The sequence below is a fragment of the Rattus norvegicus genome, chromosome 10, assembly GCF_036323735.1.
Source record: "Rattus norvegicus strain BN/NHsdMcwi chromosome 10, GRCr8, whole genome shotgun sequence".
Lineage (NCBI taxonomy): Eukaryota > Metazoa > Chordata > Mammalia > Rodentia > Muridae > Rattus > Rattus norvegicus.
This window is the reverse complement of record NC_086028.1, coordinates 86190162-86211409: the sequence shown is the minus strand read 5'-3', so window position 1 is coordinate 86211409 and position 21248 is coordinate 86190162. Positions and strand designations below refer to the sequence as shown.

General features: G+C 49.8%; 3 protein-coding genes across 8 annotated transcripts in view; all 3 read left to right on the top strand.

Annotated features, from left to right (window-relative positions):
* Positions 1–6262, top strand: part of Stat5b (signal transducer and activator of transcription 5B) — a 71031-nt gene extending 64769 nt beyond the window's left edge. For 5 of the 6 annotated variants that reach the window (XM_039085258.1, XM_039085260.2, XM_039085256.2 and 2 more), the window contains 3 exons: positions 2891–2942; positions 3197–3301; positions 3791–6262. In XM_039085258.1, coding sequence (XP_038941186.1) covers positions 2891–2942; positions 3197–3301; positions 3791–3917 — 284 coding nt within the window. In that variant the 3' untranslated portion in view covers positions 3918–6262. The remainder of the gene's footprint in view (positions 1–2890; positions 2943–3196; positions 3302–3790) is intronic. The other variant, NM_022380.2, reaches the window with a different exon arrangement.
* A 7006-nt stretch (positions 6263–13268) lies between these two features.
* Positions 13269–17490, top strand: Ghdc (GH3 domain containing). The gene is made up of 9 exons (NM_001191651.1): positions 13269–13340; positions 13671–13948; positions 14230–14348; positions 14472–14970; positions 15395–15587; positions 15679–15750; positions 15827–15960; positions 16434–16519; positions 16784–17490. The coding sequence occupies exons 2-9, from the start codon at positions 13684–13686 to the stop codon at positions 16997–16999; spliced, it is 1584 nt and encodes a 527-aa protein (NP_001178580.1). The 5' UTR covers positions 13269–13340; positions 13671–13683; the 3' UTR covers positions 17000–17490.
* Positions 17491–19885: 2395 nt separating this feature from the next.
* Hcrt (hypocretin neuropeptide precursor) lies at positions 19886–21121 on the top strand. Its single transcript, NM_013179.3, has 2 exons — positions 19886–20000; positions 20660–21121. Exons 1-2 carry the CDS (start codon positions 19980–19982, stop codon positions 21029–21031), a joined length of 393 nt encoding a protein of 130 aa, NP_037311.1. The 5' UTR covers positions 19886–19979; the 3' UTR covers positions 21032–21121.
* The last annotated feature ends 127 nt before the right edge of the window (positions 21122–21248 follow it).

Here is a 21248-nt window from a genome sequence, read left to right as displayed (position 1 = left end):
GTACTGATTTCAGTTTTGGTTTTGTTTGGGTTTTTGCTAGTGGCGGGGTGTGGGGGGTGCACGAGCGTACACATGTATATGCAGATCTGTTTCCTGCAAAAAACCCACCAGCACCCCACTGGACTTCAGGCAATACCCAGGACAGTGTCTATCAAAGAAAAGGCCTCTGCCTCCTGGACGCTGAGATGAAAATTGCACAGCACCATTCCTGGTCAAAATACTCCATAGTATCGTACATTTTTTAGTAGATACACAAATTCATAAGAAAGAAAGACTTCACACACATCCAGAGTCTGGCTTCTGTAGACAGCTCTGTGGCATTCTACAACGTTCTATAGACCTATGGTCTATTCTCTCCCCGGGTACTTGGGAGGCTTCAGTCTGGGCAGAGAGAGAAAACAGCGAGTGGGGGGACAGTCCTGTTTACTTAGCGGGGGACTCCCTTAAGAGCAATAAAGTAAAAGTGAAGGGTGGAGGCGTGTCTGGGATGGGGGCACCATCTCTCTAGAGGGGTCAGGGGAGGTTTCTGAGGAAGTGACATGTGAATAGACTTGAACAAAGTAAGGAAACTGGCTTTGCAAAGACCTAGAGAGCAGGCATCGTAGGCTGAGAGAATAAGTTCAGCCAAGGTGTCTGAAAAGCTCCCCAGAGCCTTGAGGCTGCTTCCAGCCAAGCAGGAAGCTGGTGATGAAAACTGAGGGCCAGGGCACCTCAGTAATGGAGGCCGGGATGAAAGGCCAGAGCATGGGTAATCCTAAGTGCCCTGATTTTACGCACACGCACGCACGCACAGAGCCGTGATGCATTCATGCCGTACCGTGACAGCATTCCATCATCTAGTGGCTCTCCCATTTCAGGGTTAGGCCACTGAGATTCATCTGATTTAATTTATTTCATTTTCACTTACGACTGATATAGAGCTAGCCTGGTACAAGTATCTCGTTCATCTCTTCCTTAGGATAAATCCCTAAGCAGAATGAGGTCAACGGGCATATGCTTTAAGCTTTTCGATGAATCTTCCCAAAACTGTATTCAAAGATCTGATTTCACATTTTCTCACATTCTGTTGGACATCTGCTTCTCTGTCTGTTTGCCAACCACAGGATAGCCTCCATTCATGTCTGCCAGTCTGCTTGGCATAAAAATGGCACTTTTTGGGTCTTGTGTGTGTTTCTCTGATTCTAGGCAACCCTGGCATATGATGATTAATGACTCCAGAATGATTAGCATCCGAGCAGCGGCGAGTGTTTGCTCGCTGTCTCTTTGTTTCCTAGAGTATCCGTCTTAGTCACTGTCCTATCACTGCGGAGAGACACCATGAGCAAGGCAGCTCTGACAAAGGAAAATATTTAATTGGGAGCTGGCTTACAGTATGACTGTAACTCCTCTTTTATATAAAAGGAAACTGAGGCATAGGGAAATAAAATACTTTGCCAAAGAGATCACATGGCTGAGAAGGGGCCCAGCCAGGATTTCTGCTTGGTTTAGATCCTGAACCTAGATCCTTCATCCACCATTGGCCAGCGCTGGCCATTTGTAATTTTTTCTGTATTTCTTCCTTGGTTTTTTTTTAATATATATGTGTATGTATGTATATATATATATATTAGCTGTCATCAGACACACCAGAAGAGGGCATCAGATCCCATTACAGATGGTTGTGAGCCACCGTGTGGTTGCTGGGAATTGAACTCAGGACCTCTGGAAGAGCAGTCAGTGCTCTTAACCGCTGAGCCATCTCTCCAGCCCTGAAGTTATATCTTTATATAGAAAATACGCTAATCTGAGGGTGAGGAGGTTGTTCAGTCAATAGGGTACTTGCTGTGAGTTTAACACCTAGGGCCTACACTTTTAAAAAGGCCAGGCAATGTGGCATTTGTAATACTAGTATATGTGTTCCTCCACATGTCTGGGCACATACATGCGTATACACACACACACATACATATGCACACACGTGAACATGTGTAGACACATACTCAAGAAGAATGTTACTCCTTGATTTATCTATACAGAAAATCTTATCTCTGTGTCATGTAAGTTTTATTTTTTCAAGTACAATGACTTGTGATTTCCATAGAACCCCAGTCTATCTGCTTTTAGTGTGTGTGTGTGTGTGTGTGTGTGTGTGTGTGTGTGTGTGTGTGTGATGCACACATATACCATGGTGTGCATGAGGAAGTAGGAGGATAACCATTGGGAGTCAGCACTCTTCTTGCACTGTGTGGGTCCTGGGGATCGGGCTTGTGTTACCAAGCTTCCTAACAAGTATCTTTACCCACTGAGCTGTCTTGTCAGCTTGAGAGGCTGAGGCAGGAAGTTCCAAAGTACAACGCCTGCCGCAGGAGAGAGTGAGTTCAAAACCAGCATGTGCAACTTAGCAAGACACTGTCTCCAAACGCAAAGTGAAAAAAGGTGGGGGGTGGGGGTGGGGATTTCCACTTAGTAGCTTTTGCCCAGTATATACCATGCCCTCGGTTCAGTCCCCAATACCAGACAAAGAGTCAGGAATAGTCATGAAGTCATAAGGTAGAGGCAGGCAGATCTCTGTGAGGTTGAAGGCAGCCTGTCCTACATAGTGAGATCCTGTTTCAAAAGAAAAAAAAAATTTTTTCACAAATATACACCACTAGCTGTTGACTACATGTGCATGAAAGTGTCTGTCTTCTCTGTGTGGAACTTTCTAAATCATGCCAGCTGACCTGGAAGGGGCCAGATTTGCAGTTTTAGTTCTACACATCGCCAGCCAGCCTCCCGGCAGACAGAAATGTTACCAGCTCTGCCGTGTTCTGAGTTGAGATTAAGTGGCTGTGTCTTAACCCTAGAAAAGACGGGTTCTTGAGGGAGGTGTCTCTGAGGTCCTGGTTTTCACTGTACCTCTCCCTGGCAGCGAAAGCAGCTGACGGATACGTGAAGCCGCAGATCAAGCAAGTGGTCCCCGAGTAAGTGTCCAAGGCCCAGCTCTGTTCTGGTGCCTCTCTTTCTACTTTGTGTTCTTCCCCTCAGCACCCAGCACTCTCTGCTGCTGAGTCCAGCATCCCTAATACCCTAGTAAACCTAGCTTAACCTTTGAGATCTAACTGAATTTCACTCATGCTGTGGTCTAACCTCCTATGTCCTGAAAAAGACATGAAGATGTCCCCTAACCCCTCCTCCAGTCCCTGGGGCTGAAATCGTGTTCTGCTTCCTTCTACAGGTTTGTCAATGCTTCTGCAGATGCAGGGAGCGGCGCCACCTACATGGACCAGGCTCCTTCCCCAGTGGTGTGCCCTCAGGCTCACTATAACATGTACCCACAGAAGTAGGTCATGCTCTTGGGGCATAAATGGGGAGCAACTGGGCCCTTGGCCTCAGGCCAGACTTCCTAAGGCCTAGAGTCAGGGCAAAGGAACCTGAAGGTTCTCCGGATCTTACCTCACCTGGCCTAGGCCCAGGCACTGGCCTTCCAGAGAGGGAGATTCCACCAGATATTTAAAGCATCAGTGGCCATGAGCAAATTGGCATCTGCTTGTCTCCTCTGAAAAATGGAGATTTGCCACCCTTTGTGCATAAGGACTGGGTGGAGTCTGGAAGAGGGCGGCTAGGCTGGATTGATTGCACAGCCTGAGGACCTAGCCAGCCTAGGCCTCTGATTTCTCTCAGGAGATCTTCTTTCTAGTGAGGACCTAAGTTGAAGGGACAACCCAACCAGCTCTCTCACCTGATGGGTTGTGGGGTTTCAGATGACCTCTGATAACCTTTGACTCCCTCCCCCACCCCAACCCGCCCCCGTTTGTCTTTCCCTCTGAAGTCCCGACTCTGTCCTCGATACCGATGGGGATTTCGATCTGGAAGACACGATGGACGTGGCACGGCGTGTGGAAGAGCTCTTAGGCCGGCCCATGGACAGTCAGTGGATCCCTCACGCGCAGTCATGACCAGACCTCACCGCCTGCAGCTTCACTGTCCTCCTGGAGGACCCTTCCTGTGGATGTTTTAATTCCATGAATCGCTTCTCTTTGGAAACAATATTCGTAATGTGAAGTGTTAATACTAGTCGTGACTTTAGTGTCTCTGTGCATAGTGGCACTAGTGAAGGGAGTGTGCGTGAGTGTGAGTGTGTGAGTTTGCACGTTGTGTTTTTTCCCACCCCCTGCTGTCCAGTCTAAGCCGCCACACCAGGGCAGGGGCCTCCCCGTGCTTGTTTTTCCCATGTGCAAAAAAAAAGCAGTCAGCTCCCTGAACCCTGGAACTTGGCCATGTGTCTTAAGGGTGGCTGACCCTTGACGTGCGACTGTCCAAGTAAGAAAAGGACAAAGAGAGGAAAAAGCACCCCCTCTCTGGGGAGCCTCCATCCCTGTGCCAGTTAGTCCATAGTCCAAGCGAGCTGTCATTGTCTCCGTAGATGACTGTCTGTAGATGAAAGCCAGTGCCTCACGTGTCCCCCGTCCCTGTTATGTGAGGGACTGAAAGGGGAGATGAGTCAGGGGTGTTGGGGCAAGGGTGGTCACAGGTCTTTGGATGGGGAGTGACCGTTTCCACCACTTCCCCATCTTATCACTGGTTCCTTTCTCCCTCTGCTCACTCAATCCCTGTTTCTAGAACTGCCGCTCAGCTTACGTGTGCGTACTCGAGTGGACATGTTTAACAAAATAGTGGAGAGGAAGGAGGGCCACCCACCTCTCAGCGTACAGGTACGGGTGATGGATGCTCTGTGCTCTGCTAGCATGGTGTGGTGTACCCAGTCCTGGCTCCAGACGCTGGGCATGGCCTGTCCGTGCCACCCTCCCCCACTCTGTACTGTGACCAGGCGGTGCCTGCGTTGTCCAAGGCTTTTTTCTCTCCAAGCTTGTTGATAATGGCTTTCTGCAAACGTCTGGTGGTGTTTTTGTTTCTAAACCAGGTCTTTTTTTTCTTTCTTTCTTTCTTTCTTTTTTTTTTTAATGTTTTTCCCATTCGCACCCGAATTTGACATCAAATTTCTCTCTTCCTGTATCAGGTCCTGGGTCCTCTGTACCCAAATCACTTCATCTCCCTTCAGTGTCACATAGTATCCTGAGGATTAGGCGGTGGGAAGGGGCCCAGACCCAGGGACAGCCTGCCAAGCAGCCAGCACTGTGCGGTCCTGGAGTGCTGGGTGCCGTTGGGGTTTGGGGAAATGCAGTCAGCAGGTTTGCTAGGAAGCTTGGAAAACTGTAGAAGCACAGCGAAAGCCTCAGTGTGATTTTGTTCCACAGTTTCCTCCCGTAGTGTCTCCAGAAGGAAGGAAGGGGCTGCAGTGGGCGTCAGGGAGAGGGACAAGCAGAGAGCGGTTACCACTCAGGCTTGCAAAGCCCTCCTTGGCTTCCTCTTCCCAAACCAGGGCAGAGGCACGCCCAGGAGAGGAGCCCCAAAACCTTATTTTTATACATGCAAGTAAATAAACATATTTTTTTTACAAAAAAAAAACTTCTGAATTTATCAGTGTTTTACTGTTAAAGGAAAATACTCCTGTGTAGTAAATTATTTATTGGGAGATGAGTTTTTAAAAGCTGCTGTTTGCCTTGGCTTGGTTTTGTACACTGATTTTTTTTTTTTCTATGCCTGGCGGTAGCTCCTCTGCCTCAGGTGCTGGCGGGATGGAGGAGGTGTGACCCCCCTCCCTTCCCCCTCAGAAGAAAGCCAGAACTGCTAGAGAAGTCCAGGCTTAAGGGACTCTCCTCTACCTGTCCTGTGGCTGCTTGTCTCAGTAACCCTCACAAGGGTGTGGACTCTATAGATTTATGGTGGACGTGGCCGCAGGGCATGGGGCGAGTAGAGCAGCCTGGCACCTTTCAAGTTGGTTTGAAGAAGAGGGTGCCAAAATGTGAGGTTCCCACAAAGTTGTTAAGTTACCTGGATTTACTGAGGCTGTGCCTGGACCTGGGAGAGGTTTTTAACTGGAAAGTGTGTTCCCTATCCGCATGCTGGTCACTCTCTGCCCCACTCCTGCACAAAAAGACGAGGTGAGGGCAGGTCTTCACCTGCCTCTTGCCTGCTCACAGACCCACCCGTGAGTCAAGAAAGTCTTAGCTTTGGGGTGTGGCGAGTGGGGGGCTTTGTAGAGGTGGAAGGAGATTTGAAGTGGCTATCTCCTACAACGAAAATATTCTTTTATAATTTTTCTTTTTAATGTTTTATTTCAGATACATATTTTAGTGTTGAGGCAGATTAGTATATAGCCACCAAAAAGTATTGTGTATAAACTGGGGCAGTCACAAAATTGTGTATTTTATGTTACAATAAAGGCGTCTCCTGAAGGACAGCATTGAGTCCCGTTTCCTTTCGGTCACGTGTCCAGGGAGGGTGGCTTTAACAGGAAGTGTTTTCAGTCATCAGCATGATCCTAAGAAGGGGAACTAGTTGGGACTCAGTGGCCTGAGATGACATGGCGTGGGCTTTGATTGCAGTCAGGGGCGTCTCTTACCTTCCTGCTGGGAAATGACTGGGAGATTGGGCCGATAGCCTCTCAGATTCTCCTCACGCTCTTCCTGAGTGTGTTCAGGTTCCTCCCCCGAGCCTGGCACCATGTCAGAAAACTGGTGATGCTTCCCACCACCCAAGGTCATTATAAAATACAAGAGAACGTGCAGGAGGGGTCATGAGAGTCTGAGCTGGCCTTTCTCCCTTTCTTTTTTTGTAGTGCTGGGACTTAAACCTGTAGCCTCAGCATGCCAGGGAAGCACTCTACTAATTAGCTATGTCCCCTAATGCCCAGCCCGCTTTTTCTTTTTGAGACAAGGTCTCAGGCTGTGGTTGAACTCCCGTCTTTCTCTGCCTCCAGAGCTACAGGTCCTCAGCAGCAGCCCAGTGTGCCAGCCAGCTTGGGACAAACAGAAGTTTAGGAAGGGGCTGGAGAGATGGCCCCATGGTTAAGAGCACCTACTGCTCTTTCAGAGGTCTTGAGTTCAATTCCCAGCAACCACGTGGCTCACAACCATCTGTAATGGGATCTGATTCCCTCTTCTGGTGTATCTGAAGAGAGTGACAGTGTACTCACATATGTAAAATAAATCTTTAAAAATAAAAATGCTACTTACACACCCTGCCCAGCAGTCTCCCCACCCACAATGGGCTAGGCTCTCCTCCATCAATCACTAATTAAGAAAATGTACAACAAGCCTGCTTATAGCTCAATCTTATTGAGGAATTTTCTTTTTTTCTTTTCAAATATTATTTATTTAATTTAGCGCTCTTAACCGCTGAGCCATCTCTCCAGGCTGAGGAATTTTCTTAATTGAAGCTCTCTCCAATGGCTCTAGCTTGTGTCAAGTTGACATAAAGTTAGCCAGCACGCCCCTACTATAAACGAGGCTTGGTGGTATGTGCCTATAATCCCAGCCCTTGGGAGGTGGAAGCAGGAGGATCAAAGTTCAAGGCCATCCTTAACCTTATCTCAGAAAAGGACATCTGGAGGTGGGGAGGCGGCCCGTATCTTTAATCCCAGCACTCGGGAGGCAGAGGCAGGTGGTGAGTCCAAGGCCAGTTTGGTCTTCAAATCCAGTTCCAGGACATCAAAGGGCTACACAGTAAAACCCTGTCTTGAAAGAAAACCAAACCAAACCAAACAAACAAACAAACAAAAAAGGTGTAGGGACTGGTTGAGCTGGAGAGATGGCTCTGCAGTTAAAAGCACTTACGGCAATTGGGCAGTCTTGTCCCACATCTAGCACTCAGAAGGCAGAAGCAGGCAGATCTCTGAATTCAAGACCTGGTCTGGGGGTTGGGGATTTAGCTCAGCTGGGTTCGGTCCCCAGCTCCGGAAAAAAAAAAAAAAAAAAAAAAGACCTGGTCTGCAGAGCGAGTTAGTCTCAGGAGGACAGTCAGGGCTACACAGAGAAACCCAGCCTCCAAAACACAAACACACACAAGCTCACTTACCGCTCTTGCAGAAGGCCTGGATTCAGTCCCCAGCACACACATGGCGGCTTACAACCAACCATCTGTAGCTCCAGTTCCAGGGGATCCAGTACCCTCTTCCGGCCTCCATGGGCACCAGGCACACATTTGATACAGGAACACCCATGTAGACAAATACTCGTACCCAAAAATGGATGGATGGATGGATGATGGATGGATGGATGGATGGACAGATAGACAGATAGATAGATAAATGTTTAGTAAGAAAAGAAAAATTCCTACAGTAGCCCCACTGAATACGGCTTAGAAGGAGGCAGAACAAGCCACAAGGAAGCTGTGAGACCATTCTAAGCAAGAGAAGCTGGTGTCATCTGGAACCCCCAGCCATAGGTCTGAAGCATAGTCACAAACCTAATAGACAACATTGAAAGATAATTGGACTCTAGCTAGACTTATCCCAAGTTTGAGGCTCAAAAGAAAAAAAAAGGCAATAAGAGTCTCTAAGGGCTCAGTGGTCGGGGACTTTTGAGTTCAAATCTTAGCACAAGAGGTAAAGCAAAAGACTTTTTGTCTGAGGCAGAAGCTTATCATGGGGTGACAGGGTGGGTAGCATGGCTCAGTGACTGGGTAGAGCATGGCTTGGTGACTGGGGGAGAGCATGGCTCAGTGACTGGGAGGGAGCATGGCTCAGTGACTGGGGAACAGCATGGCTTGGTGACAGGGGAGAGCATGGCTCAGTGACTGGGGGACAGCATGGCTTGGTGACAGGGGAGAGCATGGCTCAGTGACTGGGGGACAGCATGGCTTGGTGACAGGGGAGAGCATGGCTCAGTGACTGGGGGACAGCATGGCTTGGTGACAGGGGAGAGCATGGCTCAGTGACTGGGGGACAGCATGGCTTGGTGACAGGGGAGAGCATGGCTCAGTGATTGGAAGAGAGCATGGCTCAGTGACTGGGGGAGAGCATGGCTTGGTGACAGGGGAGCACAGCCAGCATGAAAGGTGGAGGGAACAATGTTGAGCTCGTCGTGTGCTGTGGATGTAGCTTGGTTGGCAGAGTGCTTGCCTAGCATGCACGCAGCTCCATGTCTGATTCCCAGAAATGCATAACCATCTGTGGTGGTGGAGGCTTCTAACGCCAGCATTTGGTAGGCGGAGGCAGGAAGATCAGAAGTGTTATGTTTGAAGCCATTCTGAGGTAGACACCCTGTGTTCCGTAATATCTAGCTACAATAGCCGTACTTGGGGTTTCGAATAGATGTATTAAGTACGTAGTGATCAAAAAGTAAGGGCTGGGGATTTAGCTCAGTGGTAGAGCGCTTACCTAGGAAGCGCAAGGCCCTGGGTTCGGTCCCCAGCTCCGAAAAAAAGAACCAAAAAAAAAAAAAAAAAGTAAAGGCATTTATAGCAAGCTGCAGATACATAGCAAATGTCACACCAGTTTATAACATCTAGCACAGAGGAGGAGAGTAGTCTGATTGGGAGAGCCACCAGAGGGAACACCATCAAACTGGAGGCTTAGAAACAGCCGCAGAGATGAAGTGGGGAAGTTGAAACAGTCAAATTGAGTTCCTGATTGACCTTTTTCTCCATCCGTGTCTGAGCTTCTGGCTTCCTGCTGGAAAATGTAGTGTTTTTTTCTACCACGGGATGAACTATGGTAACCTCTGTTGGAAATGGTTACTCCCTTGCAGCTGCTCTCAAGTACACAATGTTTTAGCTTGGGGCTGTCTCGCTGTTCTTCTGTCTCTCCATTCCAGGACCAGGAGACCCAAGCTTGGTTCTGGGCACCAGAGGCTGGAGGACACATCATGCATACACACATACATACACCACAATAATTAACATGTTTTTTAAATATTTAATTTTATGTCTATGAGAGTCTTGCGTTCATGTGTTTAAGGGGACTGTATGAGCTCTGTGCTGGCAGAAGAAGGCATCAGATCTCCCGGAACCAAAGGGGAACCGAGCCAGCATCCTCTACAAACGCAGCAAGCACTCTTAACCACTGAGCCATCTCTCGAGCCCCTACAAACTTTCTGGGCTTATTGTGTGCTGAGGGAAGTGTAAGCATGGACACTTTCCAGATCATGCTATAGAACCAGCATTGTCCTAAATGCCGGAGCCAGAGCAAGACATCACAAGACCAACATGACTCATGAATATGGACACAAACATCCTGAATGCAGGCTAGCAGATTATATCCGTCAACATATAAAGGGAACTGTTATATAAATATAAAAAGACACAAAAAGAAACACATCAGCATATAAAAGGAACTGTGCACCACCACAAAGTCAGATTTATCTCTGTAATCCAGAGAGAGCTTAGCATAAGACAGTCTATTTGAGTATCAACACAATTAAAAATAGAAATGGAGCTGGGTGACTGGGCGTGTATTTTAGCCCAACACTCAGGAGGCAGAGGCAGGTGGCTCTCTGAGTTCAAAGCCAGCTGGGACTACGGAGTGAGTTCCAGGACAGCCAGGGCTAAACAGAGAAAATGTGTCTCAGAAACAACAACAAAACAAACAAACAAAAAACTGAGAAGCCAGAGAGATGGGTCAGTTGACAAAAATGTTTTCTGAAGAAGCACACGGGGGGCTGGGGATTTAGCTCAGTGGTAGAGCGCTTACCTAGGAAGTGCAAGGCCCTGTGTTCGATCCCCAGCTCCGAAAAAAAAAAAAAAAAGAACTGATACCCACAGGTTTTGTGTTGTTTCTTTAAGACAGGTTCTAAGTAGCCCTGGTTATCCTGGAACTGGCTTTGTAGACCAGGCTGGCTTGAACTCACCAAGATCCACCTGCCTCTGCTTTCTGAGTTCTGGGATCAAAGGTATGCGCCACCACACCTGGCAGATGCAGAGTTGGGCATGCTGACAATGCTCTAAAGTTGACTTGGCATTAGTCGCCTGGACCCGTGGAGATCCTGAACACATTGAATCACACACTCAATGGGTGACTCATGTAGTGTGTGGATTATATCTAATAAATCTGTTACTAAAAAGAAAAAGCTGATGTGGGGACGATCTAGCTAAGACATCTGTCATCATATTGATCACCAAGGTTTGATTGGGTTTATCTGGCTTGCTCTCTGGGTGTTTCCTTCCTCCCTCACAGCTCCAAGTGTGTACCTCTTGAATGATACTGGGTTGAAGAAATCGACCTTCTGTTATAGAAGAGGACCAATTCCGGGTCAAGGATAGACAAGTAGCTATTGTGCTCATTTGAAGGTGGGTATAAAGTGGTCAGGTGTCCAAAACTCTTAACATGCCTGTAGTGGATGAAAATGGCCCCCATAGACTCATGGGGAGTGGCCTATCAGGAGGTGTGGCCTTGTTGAAGGAAGTGTGTCGCTGGGGGTGTGGGCTTTGAGGTTTCAAATGAGGCCCAGTGTTGCTCTCTCTTCCTGCTGGCTGTCAATCAGGATGTAAGGCTCTCAGCTACCTCTCCAGCACCATATCTGCCTGCATGTTACCATGCTTTCGGCCATGATGATGGTACACTGGAAGCCAGCCCCAATTCAAGAGTTTGCTTTATGAGAGTCGCTGTGGTCATGATGTATCTCTTCACAGCAATAAAACCCCAAGGCAGTCTGCTTTTCAAATCATAAAGAAATGAATAAACAAATACATGGCCTTTGTTTTAGGGGGTTGCTAGAGAGCTGTCTCGACAATCAAGAGCACTTACTGCTGCCATTCCAGAAGGCCACGCCTTCTTTCATCCCTGTTGGGTGGCTCAGAACCCACGCGACTCCAGCTCCAGCAGATTTTAAACCTTCTTCTGGTTTCTACGCGCAACTGCACGCATGGAAACACACACACACTTAATAAAAAGAAATATTGGGGGGTTGGGGATTTAGCTCAGTGGTAGAGCGCTTGCTTAGGAAGCGCAAGGCCCTGGGTTCGGTCCCCAGCTCCAAAAAAAATAACCAAAAAAAAAAAAAAAAAAAGAAATATTGGGCTGGAGAGATGCTCAGCGGTTAAGAGCACTGACTGCTCTTCCAGAGGTCCTGAGTTCAATTTCCAGCAACCACATGGTGGTTCACAACCATATGTAATGGGATCCGATGCCCTGTCCCAGTGAGCCTGAAGACAGCGACAGTGTACTTATATATACAATAAATAAATAAATCTTTAAAAAAATAAAATAAAAAGAAATATTTCAGGGCTGGAGAGATGGCTCAGTGGTTAAGAACAGTGGCTGCTCTTCCGATGTTCAATTCCCAGCAACCACATAACAGCTCACAAACTGTAGCTCCAGTTCCAGGGGACCTAAGACCCTCACACAGACACGCATGCAGGTAAAATATCCATGCAGTTAAAATAAAATAAGAGACTGGAGGGCAGGGTAGGGCAATGATGTGAAATCACAAAGAACCATTAAAAATTTTCAAAAAGTAAAAGAAATATTTCAAGTGTGCTTTGACTTTTTTTTAATTAATTTATTTGGTTTGGGTTGGGTTTTTGAGATGAAGTCAATGTATTCAGTCACAATTTGATGGAACCACATAGGAGAAACAGTTCTGTAAGGCATCTTACTTAAGGACTGGCCATTGGATAACTATATTGGCTTGTCTGTGTAGGAGGGTGGGTCGCCATCTGTCTGTCTTGGAGGTTTCTTAGCAGATTGTGACACATACTACATTCGAATTTAAAGTCACCACCTAGGTGAAAGTCATTTTCTCTAACTTTGTGGAGGTTTACAGACAGGGGACAACTTTGAATAGCTGTTTGTTTCGTTATTCATTCTTTTATTTATTTGATGCAGGGACTCTCTGTATAGCCCTGATTGTCCTGGAACTTACTGTGTAGATCAGGCTGGCCTCAAACACATAGAGGTCCTTCTATCTCTGCCTCCGAGTGTTGAGATTAAAAGTATGCACCACAAGGTCTGTAAGGCAGCACCTGGCTATGTAGCCCAGGCTGGCCTCCAACTTTTAGTGGAGCCATTCCTCTTCCCAAGCCTCTCCCAAATGCAGGGATTCCAGATGCATTCTGTAGAATGGGTTCTCTTGTTTGTTTAAGACGTGTAGCTCAGGCTGACCTTGAACATATTATGTAGCTGTGGGTGACCTTGCCCTCTTTCGGACACATCCCCTAGGGCTGGAACAACTGGTGCGCACAACCACACCTCCACAGCTGTGGTTTTTAGTAGTTCTCAAATCTGAGCCTGCTCCTGGATGGGAAAGCAAGCACTCTTTCCACACACACTTTCTTGACTATCATGCTACCCTGGCCTTAACTCCCTCATCTGCCAACCTGAGCCAGCAACTCAACCTGTAGCCCTTTAGGTGATCTGTTCCTTTAAGAACACTCCTCCCCCGGCTCCTAGGTCCGCCCAATCAGGCCGGATTTCCTGTCCAAGCCCTGCCTTTTAAAGTCATCACTTCAACTTTCAGGACTACGGCACACAGAAACCAGATGCACTGTGGGACCCTGAGGGGTCTGGGGTGCTGAAAGTAGGCAGAAGTGGGCTGTGACAGGTGCATATATGTCCCCAGGGCTCTAAGGGGAAAGGGGACCAGGGCAGGGAAGATCCGGAGAGGAAGCAAAGTCACTTGGGAGTGGGTAAAAATGTTATACTTCGTGCCCAGCCCTCTCTCATGCTTCCGAGGGAGGAGCTGTGGGAGCTGTGCTTCCAGCTCAGTAGCTAGGATGCCCGAGTCTCGAGAGTCTCTCTTCCATATCACCTGACCAGCGGGGCCCTGGCTTCCCCCCACTGTCTTCCTTCCTCTGTTTTCTGTGTGCAGCGGAGTGTGTGGGAAGACTTGGTTATCCCCCTCAAGCTCCATTCTGTTCCATCCTTCTCCCAGGAGATACTTGGAGATGCCTGTGCTGTGGCTGCTGTTTCTGCTGCCGCTCCTGCCCCTGCTGGCCATGCTCTGCCAGCAGAGATCTCCGGGTGCCAGACCATGCTGGCTGATCAGTCTCCAGCACCGGGTGGCTTGCGTGGTGCTGAGCTGGGCAGCCGCCTGGCAGCGGCGGAAACTAGAACAGAGCACACTGAACGTGAGCCAGAGCCAGCAGCAGGCCCTCATGGGGTGTCTGAAGGAAGCCCAGGGTTCCTGCTGTCTCCCCAGGGAGAACACAGGTGTGTTTCTGGCACCTGGGGGAGGTGACCCAATGAGAGGAGATGACCCACAAGACAGCCAGACTCTAGAACCCAAATACCACCAATATGATGTGGCCTAGCGCAGAGACCTACCGGGGCCCATACCCAACTCCTGTTAAGATGGGTTTTCCTTTGCTGGGCCCTGCTCTAGCCTTCACCCCACTTCCCAGACCCTTTCTCAAGGCTCTCCACAGTCTTCTCACTTCCTGAGGAGTTTGTTTTTGTTTTGTTTCTTTGGGGGGGGGGGGGGTTGTCTACAGACATGACCACCTTCCGGAATCTTCCACTGACAAAAACCAGCCACACCCAGCAGAAAGAAAGTGAAGAGAAGCTCCTGCCCCCTACCTTACCCCAGTACCATGGAGATGCCTCTTTGCAGGTAAATAGGTACCTCCACCCCACAACAGCAGACACTCACAAATGGATGTACAAAGGAGGCCCACTGTGGTAGCTGGGGTCTGGTTCTAAAGTCTGAATGACAGTCCCTCCTATCTCCCTCCAGGCCACCCTGCTGGGTCTAATGACCTTAAACAAGGCCTATCCAGAAGTGCTGGCTCCAGGAAGTACTGCCTGTGTGACCCCTACATCCCCATGGCCCTATTCTGTCCCCTGGCTCGGGCATGCCCTGGGCCGGGTAAGTCCCATTGGAGCCAAGGATGCCCGGACCCTGCTGCTGGAGGCGTTGATATCCCCGGGGCTGAGGGTACTTGAGGCAAGGACTGCAGTGGAGCTCCTGGATGTCTTTGTGGGCTTGGAGGCTGATGGTGAAGAACTGGCTGAGGTCATAGCATCTGGGAGCCTAGGGAAGCTCCCCAGACGAGCAGCTGAGCTGCAGGAGGCCCTAGAGCAGGGACCCCGAGGATTGGCCCTCCGGCTCTGGCCAAAGCTGCAGGTGGTGGTGACTCTGGACGCAGGAGGACAGGCAGAAGCTGTGGCTGCCCTTAGGGTCCTGTGGTGCCAAGGGCTAGCCTTCTTCTCTCCTGCTTATGCTGCCTCTGGAGGTCAGCTTGATGCGGGGATTGGATGCAGATGGGGCTGGGAGGGAGACGTCACACAGCTAGCTACCATGCATTGAACCACGTCCACTTAACCTTCAGTTCTCCTCAGTGCCTGGAATGGTACGAGTTACCAGCGCTGACTAACAGCTGAGCATGCCAGGGTTCACTGAGAAATAACATCTCACACAGACTCACGTGGTACCAGGATTTGCTTCCAGCCCTGATCTCTTCTAGAACCACTGCCTGACCAGGAGAGAGCAGGCTGGACCGAGGGCGAGGGGGGGGGGAGCAGAAAGACTGCATCAGGAGGGCCAGATGCTTAAAGGAACTGACCCTGTTGTCCAGAGTGAGGTATTACTTTCTGCTGTTGTGTGGCAGAAAGGAATGCTCCACGAGGTTGACAAGAAGATTGTTTTGCTCTCTATAGGGGTGATGGCCCTAAACCTGTGGCCAGAGCAACCCCAAGGATCCTATCTTCTGTCCCCTGGAGTCCCCTTTATTGAGCTGCTTCCAATCAAGGAAGGAACCCAAGAGGAGGCAGCCTCCACTCTCCTTCTTACTGATGTCCGAAGGGAGGAAAAGTATGAGTTGGTCCTGACTGACAGCACCAGCCTGACCAGGTGATCCTCTACTGGCCCTTCTCACCTCTGATAAGAACCCTGGCTTTGGGAGGGGACAAAAGCCCACTCTTCCTCTCAACCCACTCCTTAGGTGCCGCCTGGGTGACGTGGTACAGGTGATTGGCACCTACAATCAGTGTCCTGTGGTCAGGTTCACCTGCAGGTAGGTGACCCCCCCTGGGGACAATGAGGGGCTGTCCCTGTGCCTTGAGCCCACTCCCTCTTCCTTCTTCCTTCAGGCTGGGACAGACCCTGAGTGTTCGAGGAGAAGTTACTGATGAGAATGTATTCTCTGTGGCTTTGGCCCAAGCAGTGGGGCAGTGGCCAGGGGCCAAGCTGTTGGACCATGTCTGTGTGGAGAGCCACATTCTGGGTAAGCATCTCCTCCAGTTCCTACCTCCATGTCTTGGGTCTGGCTATCCCCCGACCCATGTTCACCCTTGACCAGAGACATCTAGGAAGGAGATAAACCTCACCCTTCCCCACTGTTCCTAAAGAAAGTCCCTCTCTTTATCTGACTTCCATCCCTACTGTCTCCGCCCCTTTTCTTTCCTGACCTGTCTCATATTTAGGAGTCGGTTCTAGATTCCCCTCCATTTGCTGCTCCCCACCAAGAATCATTTCTTCCTGCTGCGAACCTTAGAAGAGGGAAGAAGTGGGGTTGGGGATTTAGCTCAGTGGTAGAGCGCTTGCCTACCAAGCTCAAGGCCCTGGGTTCGGTCCCCAGCTCTGAAAAAAAGAAGAAAAAAAAAAAAAAAGAAGAGGGAAGAAGTGAGGCTGCAGGCTGCTGGCTCTCGCAGCCTCCTTTCCCTCAGGAAGCCTGTATCCCAATGGCTTTATCCCCAGACTCCTATGAGGGATCCGCCCCACACTACGAAGTGTTTGTGGAGCTGAGGGGCTTGAGGAATCTGTCGGAGGAAAATCGAGACAAGGTAAATGATGAGACCTGGGTCTGATTCTAAATCTCTTTTGTTCTACAAGCCCCTAGTTGCCGTGGAGATGAGAGAGTTAAGGGAACCGGGGTGGGTCTTGGGGATGGGGAGCCCCTTCAGAGAATCTGAGAAGGGAGCATGGGCCCCACAACACACATTTCCACACCAAAATCCTAAGTGCACGTGGCCCTGGATATGATCGTGCATGTCCGGTACACTGCCACCACATCGCATCATGGCCTCGCCTCACTGTTCTGCCCTTAGCTTGACCACTGCCTTCAGGAAGCCTCCCCTCGGTACAAGTCCTTGCGGTTCTGGGGCAGCGTGGGTCCTGCCAAAGTCCATCTGGTGAGGCCAGGAAGCTTCAGAGTACTTCGGGAAGCACTAGCAGCCTGCCCCTCCTCTTCCTGTCCTGAAATGCCTCGGGTCCTCAGGCTCAGGCACCTGGCCCAGCTCCTGCAGAAGAGGGTGATACCCTAACCAAGGCAGCTTCCCTCCTGCTGCCTCACTCTTTCCTCTGGGATATCTCTGGATGTTGAGTCCTGGGCCAGACGTCACATAATATTGGCCCATCAGAGCCTTTGGGCCTTAGGGAGGCCCTAGACTCATTGGCCAGTTTTAAGATGGATACAGCTGAACCCATCGACGGTCTCCCATCAGCCTCTCCTGCCTGAGGCTGCTGGTGGCTTCTCTGTGTTGCAGCCCTTCTCATGTGCTTGGCCAAGGTACAGCAAGGGCTGAAAGTATAGGCAGTGCTCCGGGAGCAGATGAAGAAACCACAGCCTCGTTGTCTCGTGGTCTAGGCTGTGTCTTGCAAAACCTCCCGAAAGGCTGAGGCTATGGCCCACAGTCGTCCAGTGTTTAATACTCTTCCTACCAGCTCTCCTCCCATCCCTCCATCCTCTCTCCCTTGCCCACTCTATCACTCTGTTCCCTGGATCAAGTCCCAAATAAATTTTTTTAAAAATTAATGTGTTTATGTTATGTTTATGTGCGTGCGTGTGTGTGTGTGTGTGTGTGTGTGTATGCGCCTGCATGTGTGTATGTGCACCATGTGTATGTGAATGACAGAGGCCAGAAGAGGATATTAAATTCTCTGGGGGCTGGGGATTTAGCTCAGTGGTAGAGCGCTTACCTAGGAAGCGCAAGGCCCTGGGTTCGGTCCCCAGCTCCGAAAAAAAGAACCAAAAAAAAAAAAAAAATTCTCTGGAACTGGAGTTTCTGGCAGTTGAGAGCTGCTATGTGTCTGCTGGGAACCAAACCCAGGTCCTCTGTGAAAACATCAAGTACTTGACTGCTGAACCATTCCTCTGGGCCTTCAAATAAAACTCTTACCCATACAATGGACCCTGTTTTGGGAATGCCATGTGGGGTCCTCTGCACACTGCTTCAGCTGCTGTCTGGGGTCCCCAGCAAGGCCCCTCCATTCCCTCTCTATGCCGAGCTCCAGGGCCTTCACTTATTCTACACGCCGGCTTCAGCTTCGTCCCAAGATTGTGAGACTAGAGGAGCCCCTGGAGTCCCACTATGGTTTTCATAACCAAGCAGACAGATACCCTCTTCCCTCCCGTGCCAAGCACAGCTTGAAGGTGAATAACTGTTGCCAGCTTCTCAGTACTGGGCTCCTTCCTGGCCTGGTCTGCACAGATCACTTCCATGATGAGAAAGGAGGATCGCTATCCTTCAAGACACAAAATGTCACAGCAGGAAGGAGCGTTAGAGCTACCTGAAGAGACAGTGTCCACAGCAGTGAGGAAACTAAGCCACAAGGCCAAGACCCTAAACTCCTCCCATCTAGATCAGTATCCAGCTTCCAGTTTCCCCTCCTCCCTAGCCAGTCCTGCATCAGCCTTTTTTAAAAAAAATTATTTATTTTATGGACGTGAGTATACTGGAGCTCTCTTCTGACATAACAGAAAAGAGCCATTGCAGATGGTTGTGAACCACCATGTAAAACGGTTGCTGAGAACAGAACTCAGGAAGAGCAGTCCATGTTTTTAACCACTGGGCCATCTCTCCAGCCCTTTAGCTTACTCTCCCTTTAGCTCCATAGAAACTATGATGCCCACACCCCATCCCTTGGGAGCTAAGCACTAAGTACTGTATCATCTAAGCCTTCGCTCATCAACATTGTCCCTTCTCAGGCATAGTCTGTCCCCTTACCTACCTAATGGAAGCTACTTTTCAGGCAAAGCCTTTGAGGGACCACCCTGCCCCACCCAAAAGAAAGTGCCTGTCTAATCTTTGCTGGTGCCTGAGTAGTTCCTCCCCTGCATTGAACTATTCTTAGGCTTAGGAGTCACCCCACCCAGGTTTGTGTGTTCCTTGAAGGAGGAGACATGGAGGAAAGATGGCTCCATTAAGAGCGCTTACTGCCTTTTTGCAGAGGACCCAATCTTGGTTCCCAGTGCCCACACGGTAGCTCACAATGATCCATAACTACAGTTCCTTAGGTTCCAAAACCCTCCTTTGGCATTCACAGGCATCAGGCACACACACAACATAGAGCCATACTCACAGGCAAAGCACTCGCACATAAAAATCTAAAAATAAACTTAAGAAAATGGTGTCACATCCTAGGCACACAGCTATCCCTGCACCCATGCAGGACTAATCTACACCAAGAGCTTCATAACAGGACCCTGAAGGCAAACCTGGCCTGGAGGTGGCTTGAGTCCTTGACCACTCACGCCCTATTCAATCCTGGAGATGGCAGAGTAAGATGATGACGGTCGTCTCTGCTGGCCCAGGAGACGTCTACTCTTTGTCATCTACTCTCCTAAAGACCAGGCTTGGCTGCCCTCTCACCCGTTGCCCATAGTAAGTCTCCAAGACTGTCCATGGAGGAATTTGGTAAAAGGGACAAAAGAAGAGGCGAGCTGTGGGAGGCGGGAGAGGTCAAGAGCTGTTTCCATGAAGGAAAAGGCCCTGGAATCTGATGGACCCCCAGAATTAGTGGGGGTGAGGGAGCATGCCACACAGGTACCCTCTCTACACTCACCACGGACAGTGGTTCTCAGGCTGCTACTTCAGCCCCTAATTAGCAACCATCCCCTCCCCCATTGTCTCCAACTGAGTGTCCCAAAAGTGTTCACAAGGCCTCTTTTGTGAAGTTAGATTCCTGGGTGCAAGGTAACCTCATTAGTACTCGGAAACCACCCTATCTCCAAGGAACAGGCAGACAGACAAGCTGGGGACCAGGGACAGGGCAGCCATTCTTTGGATCCAACCTGGAAACGGCTCCCCTGCAAGATGCTAATCTTGGACATGCCTTTGTCTGGTTTAGAGTAGACACACGTACTCATGTCTCCCCCCCGCCCCACACACCTCAGAACACTATAAACTCCTGGCCCCTGGAAACAAGCCACAGAAGACGACGGCCTCAGACTCCTTGGGTATTTGGACCACTGCACCGAAGATACCATCTCTCCGGATTGCCTCTCCCTGAGCTCCAGACACCATGAACCTTCCTTCTACAAAGGTAAGATCTAGAAACAGGGATGCACCTCACCAGAGGACCGAGGCCATGAGAGTGCTCGCTAAGGGTTGGGCTCCTATGAGCTTTCTAGGATAGCACTAAGGGAAGAGTCTGGGTGGGCTCTTGGCAACCTGCCTCCTTGGTTAACACTGGGCATGCCATTATGGAGAAGTTCGTGTTTAATGAGAACTTGCATTCTGGATGCTCTCTGTGCTTGTCAGTTATATCTTCCACTCAACAGCCCTGGGTAGTAGGGATGATTTAATGCCTAGTTTGCTTGAGGAAAGGCTGTCCTAAGAGGGTGAGAAACTCGTTTAAAGCCACAACGTTCAGTTTCCCCAGCAAAGGAACAAGCCCACTGTGTGTAGAGGGAAGGACTGAACTGAATAAACCCTTTTTTTCTGTCGAGCTTGTAAGTCTGGCACAGACAGACTCAGGCGCACCTGCCTGCAGGTGAAAGGGCAAGCCTTTAAATATGTTTTCACAGGACAAACTTCTACCCCAGAGAAGCCTATGAGGTTTTCCTAGAGTATATGAGTTGACAAAGGAGCCAGCCGCAGGAAACTAAGTGACAGCCAAGCAGGATCTCGGGCAAAGAGAAATTCAGAGCCAACTGGCTCTGTGGAGTGAAATCCATTTGCACCTTGTCTCTGTCCCTTTAGGTTCCCTGGGCCGCCGTGACGCTGCTGCTGCTGCTACTGCTGCCGCCGGCGCTGCTGTCGCTTGGGGTGGACGCGCAGCCTCTGCCCGACTGCTGTCGCCAGAAGACGTGTTCCTGCCGTCTCTACGAACTGTTGCACGGAGCTGGCAACCACGCCGCGGGCATCCTCACTCTGGGAAAGCGGCGACCTGGACCCCCAGGCCTCCAAGGACGGCTGCAGCGCCTCCTTCAGGCCAACGGTAACCACGCAGCTGGCATCCTGACCATGGGCCGCCGCGCAGGCGCAGAGCTAGAGCCATATCCCTGCCCTGGTCGCCGCTGTCCGACTGCAACCGCCACCGCTTTAGCGCCCCGGGGCGGATCCAGAGTCTGAACCCGTCTTCTATCCCTGTCCTAGTCCTAACTTTCCCCTCTCCTCGCCAGTCCCTAGGCAATAAAGACGTTTCTCTGTTGGTGTGACTAATCTTTGTGTCAAGTTCAGGCCTCCAGGGGGCGGGAAAGGATCTTGAGAATTGTGATGACTCTAAGGCCTGGAAGGAGCTTGTGTTTCTCATCCTAAATACTTAGAATCCAGCATGGAACCTCCCAGC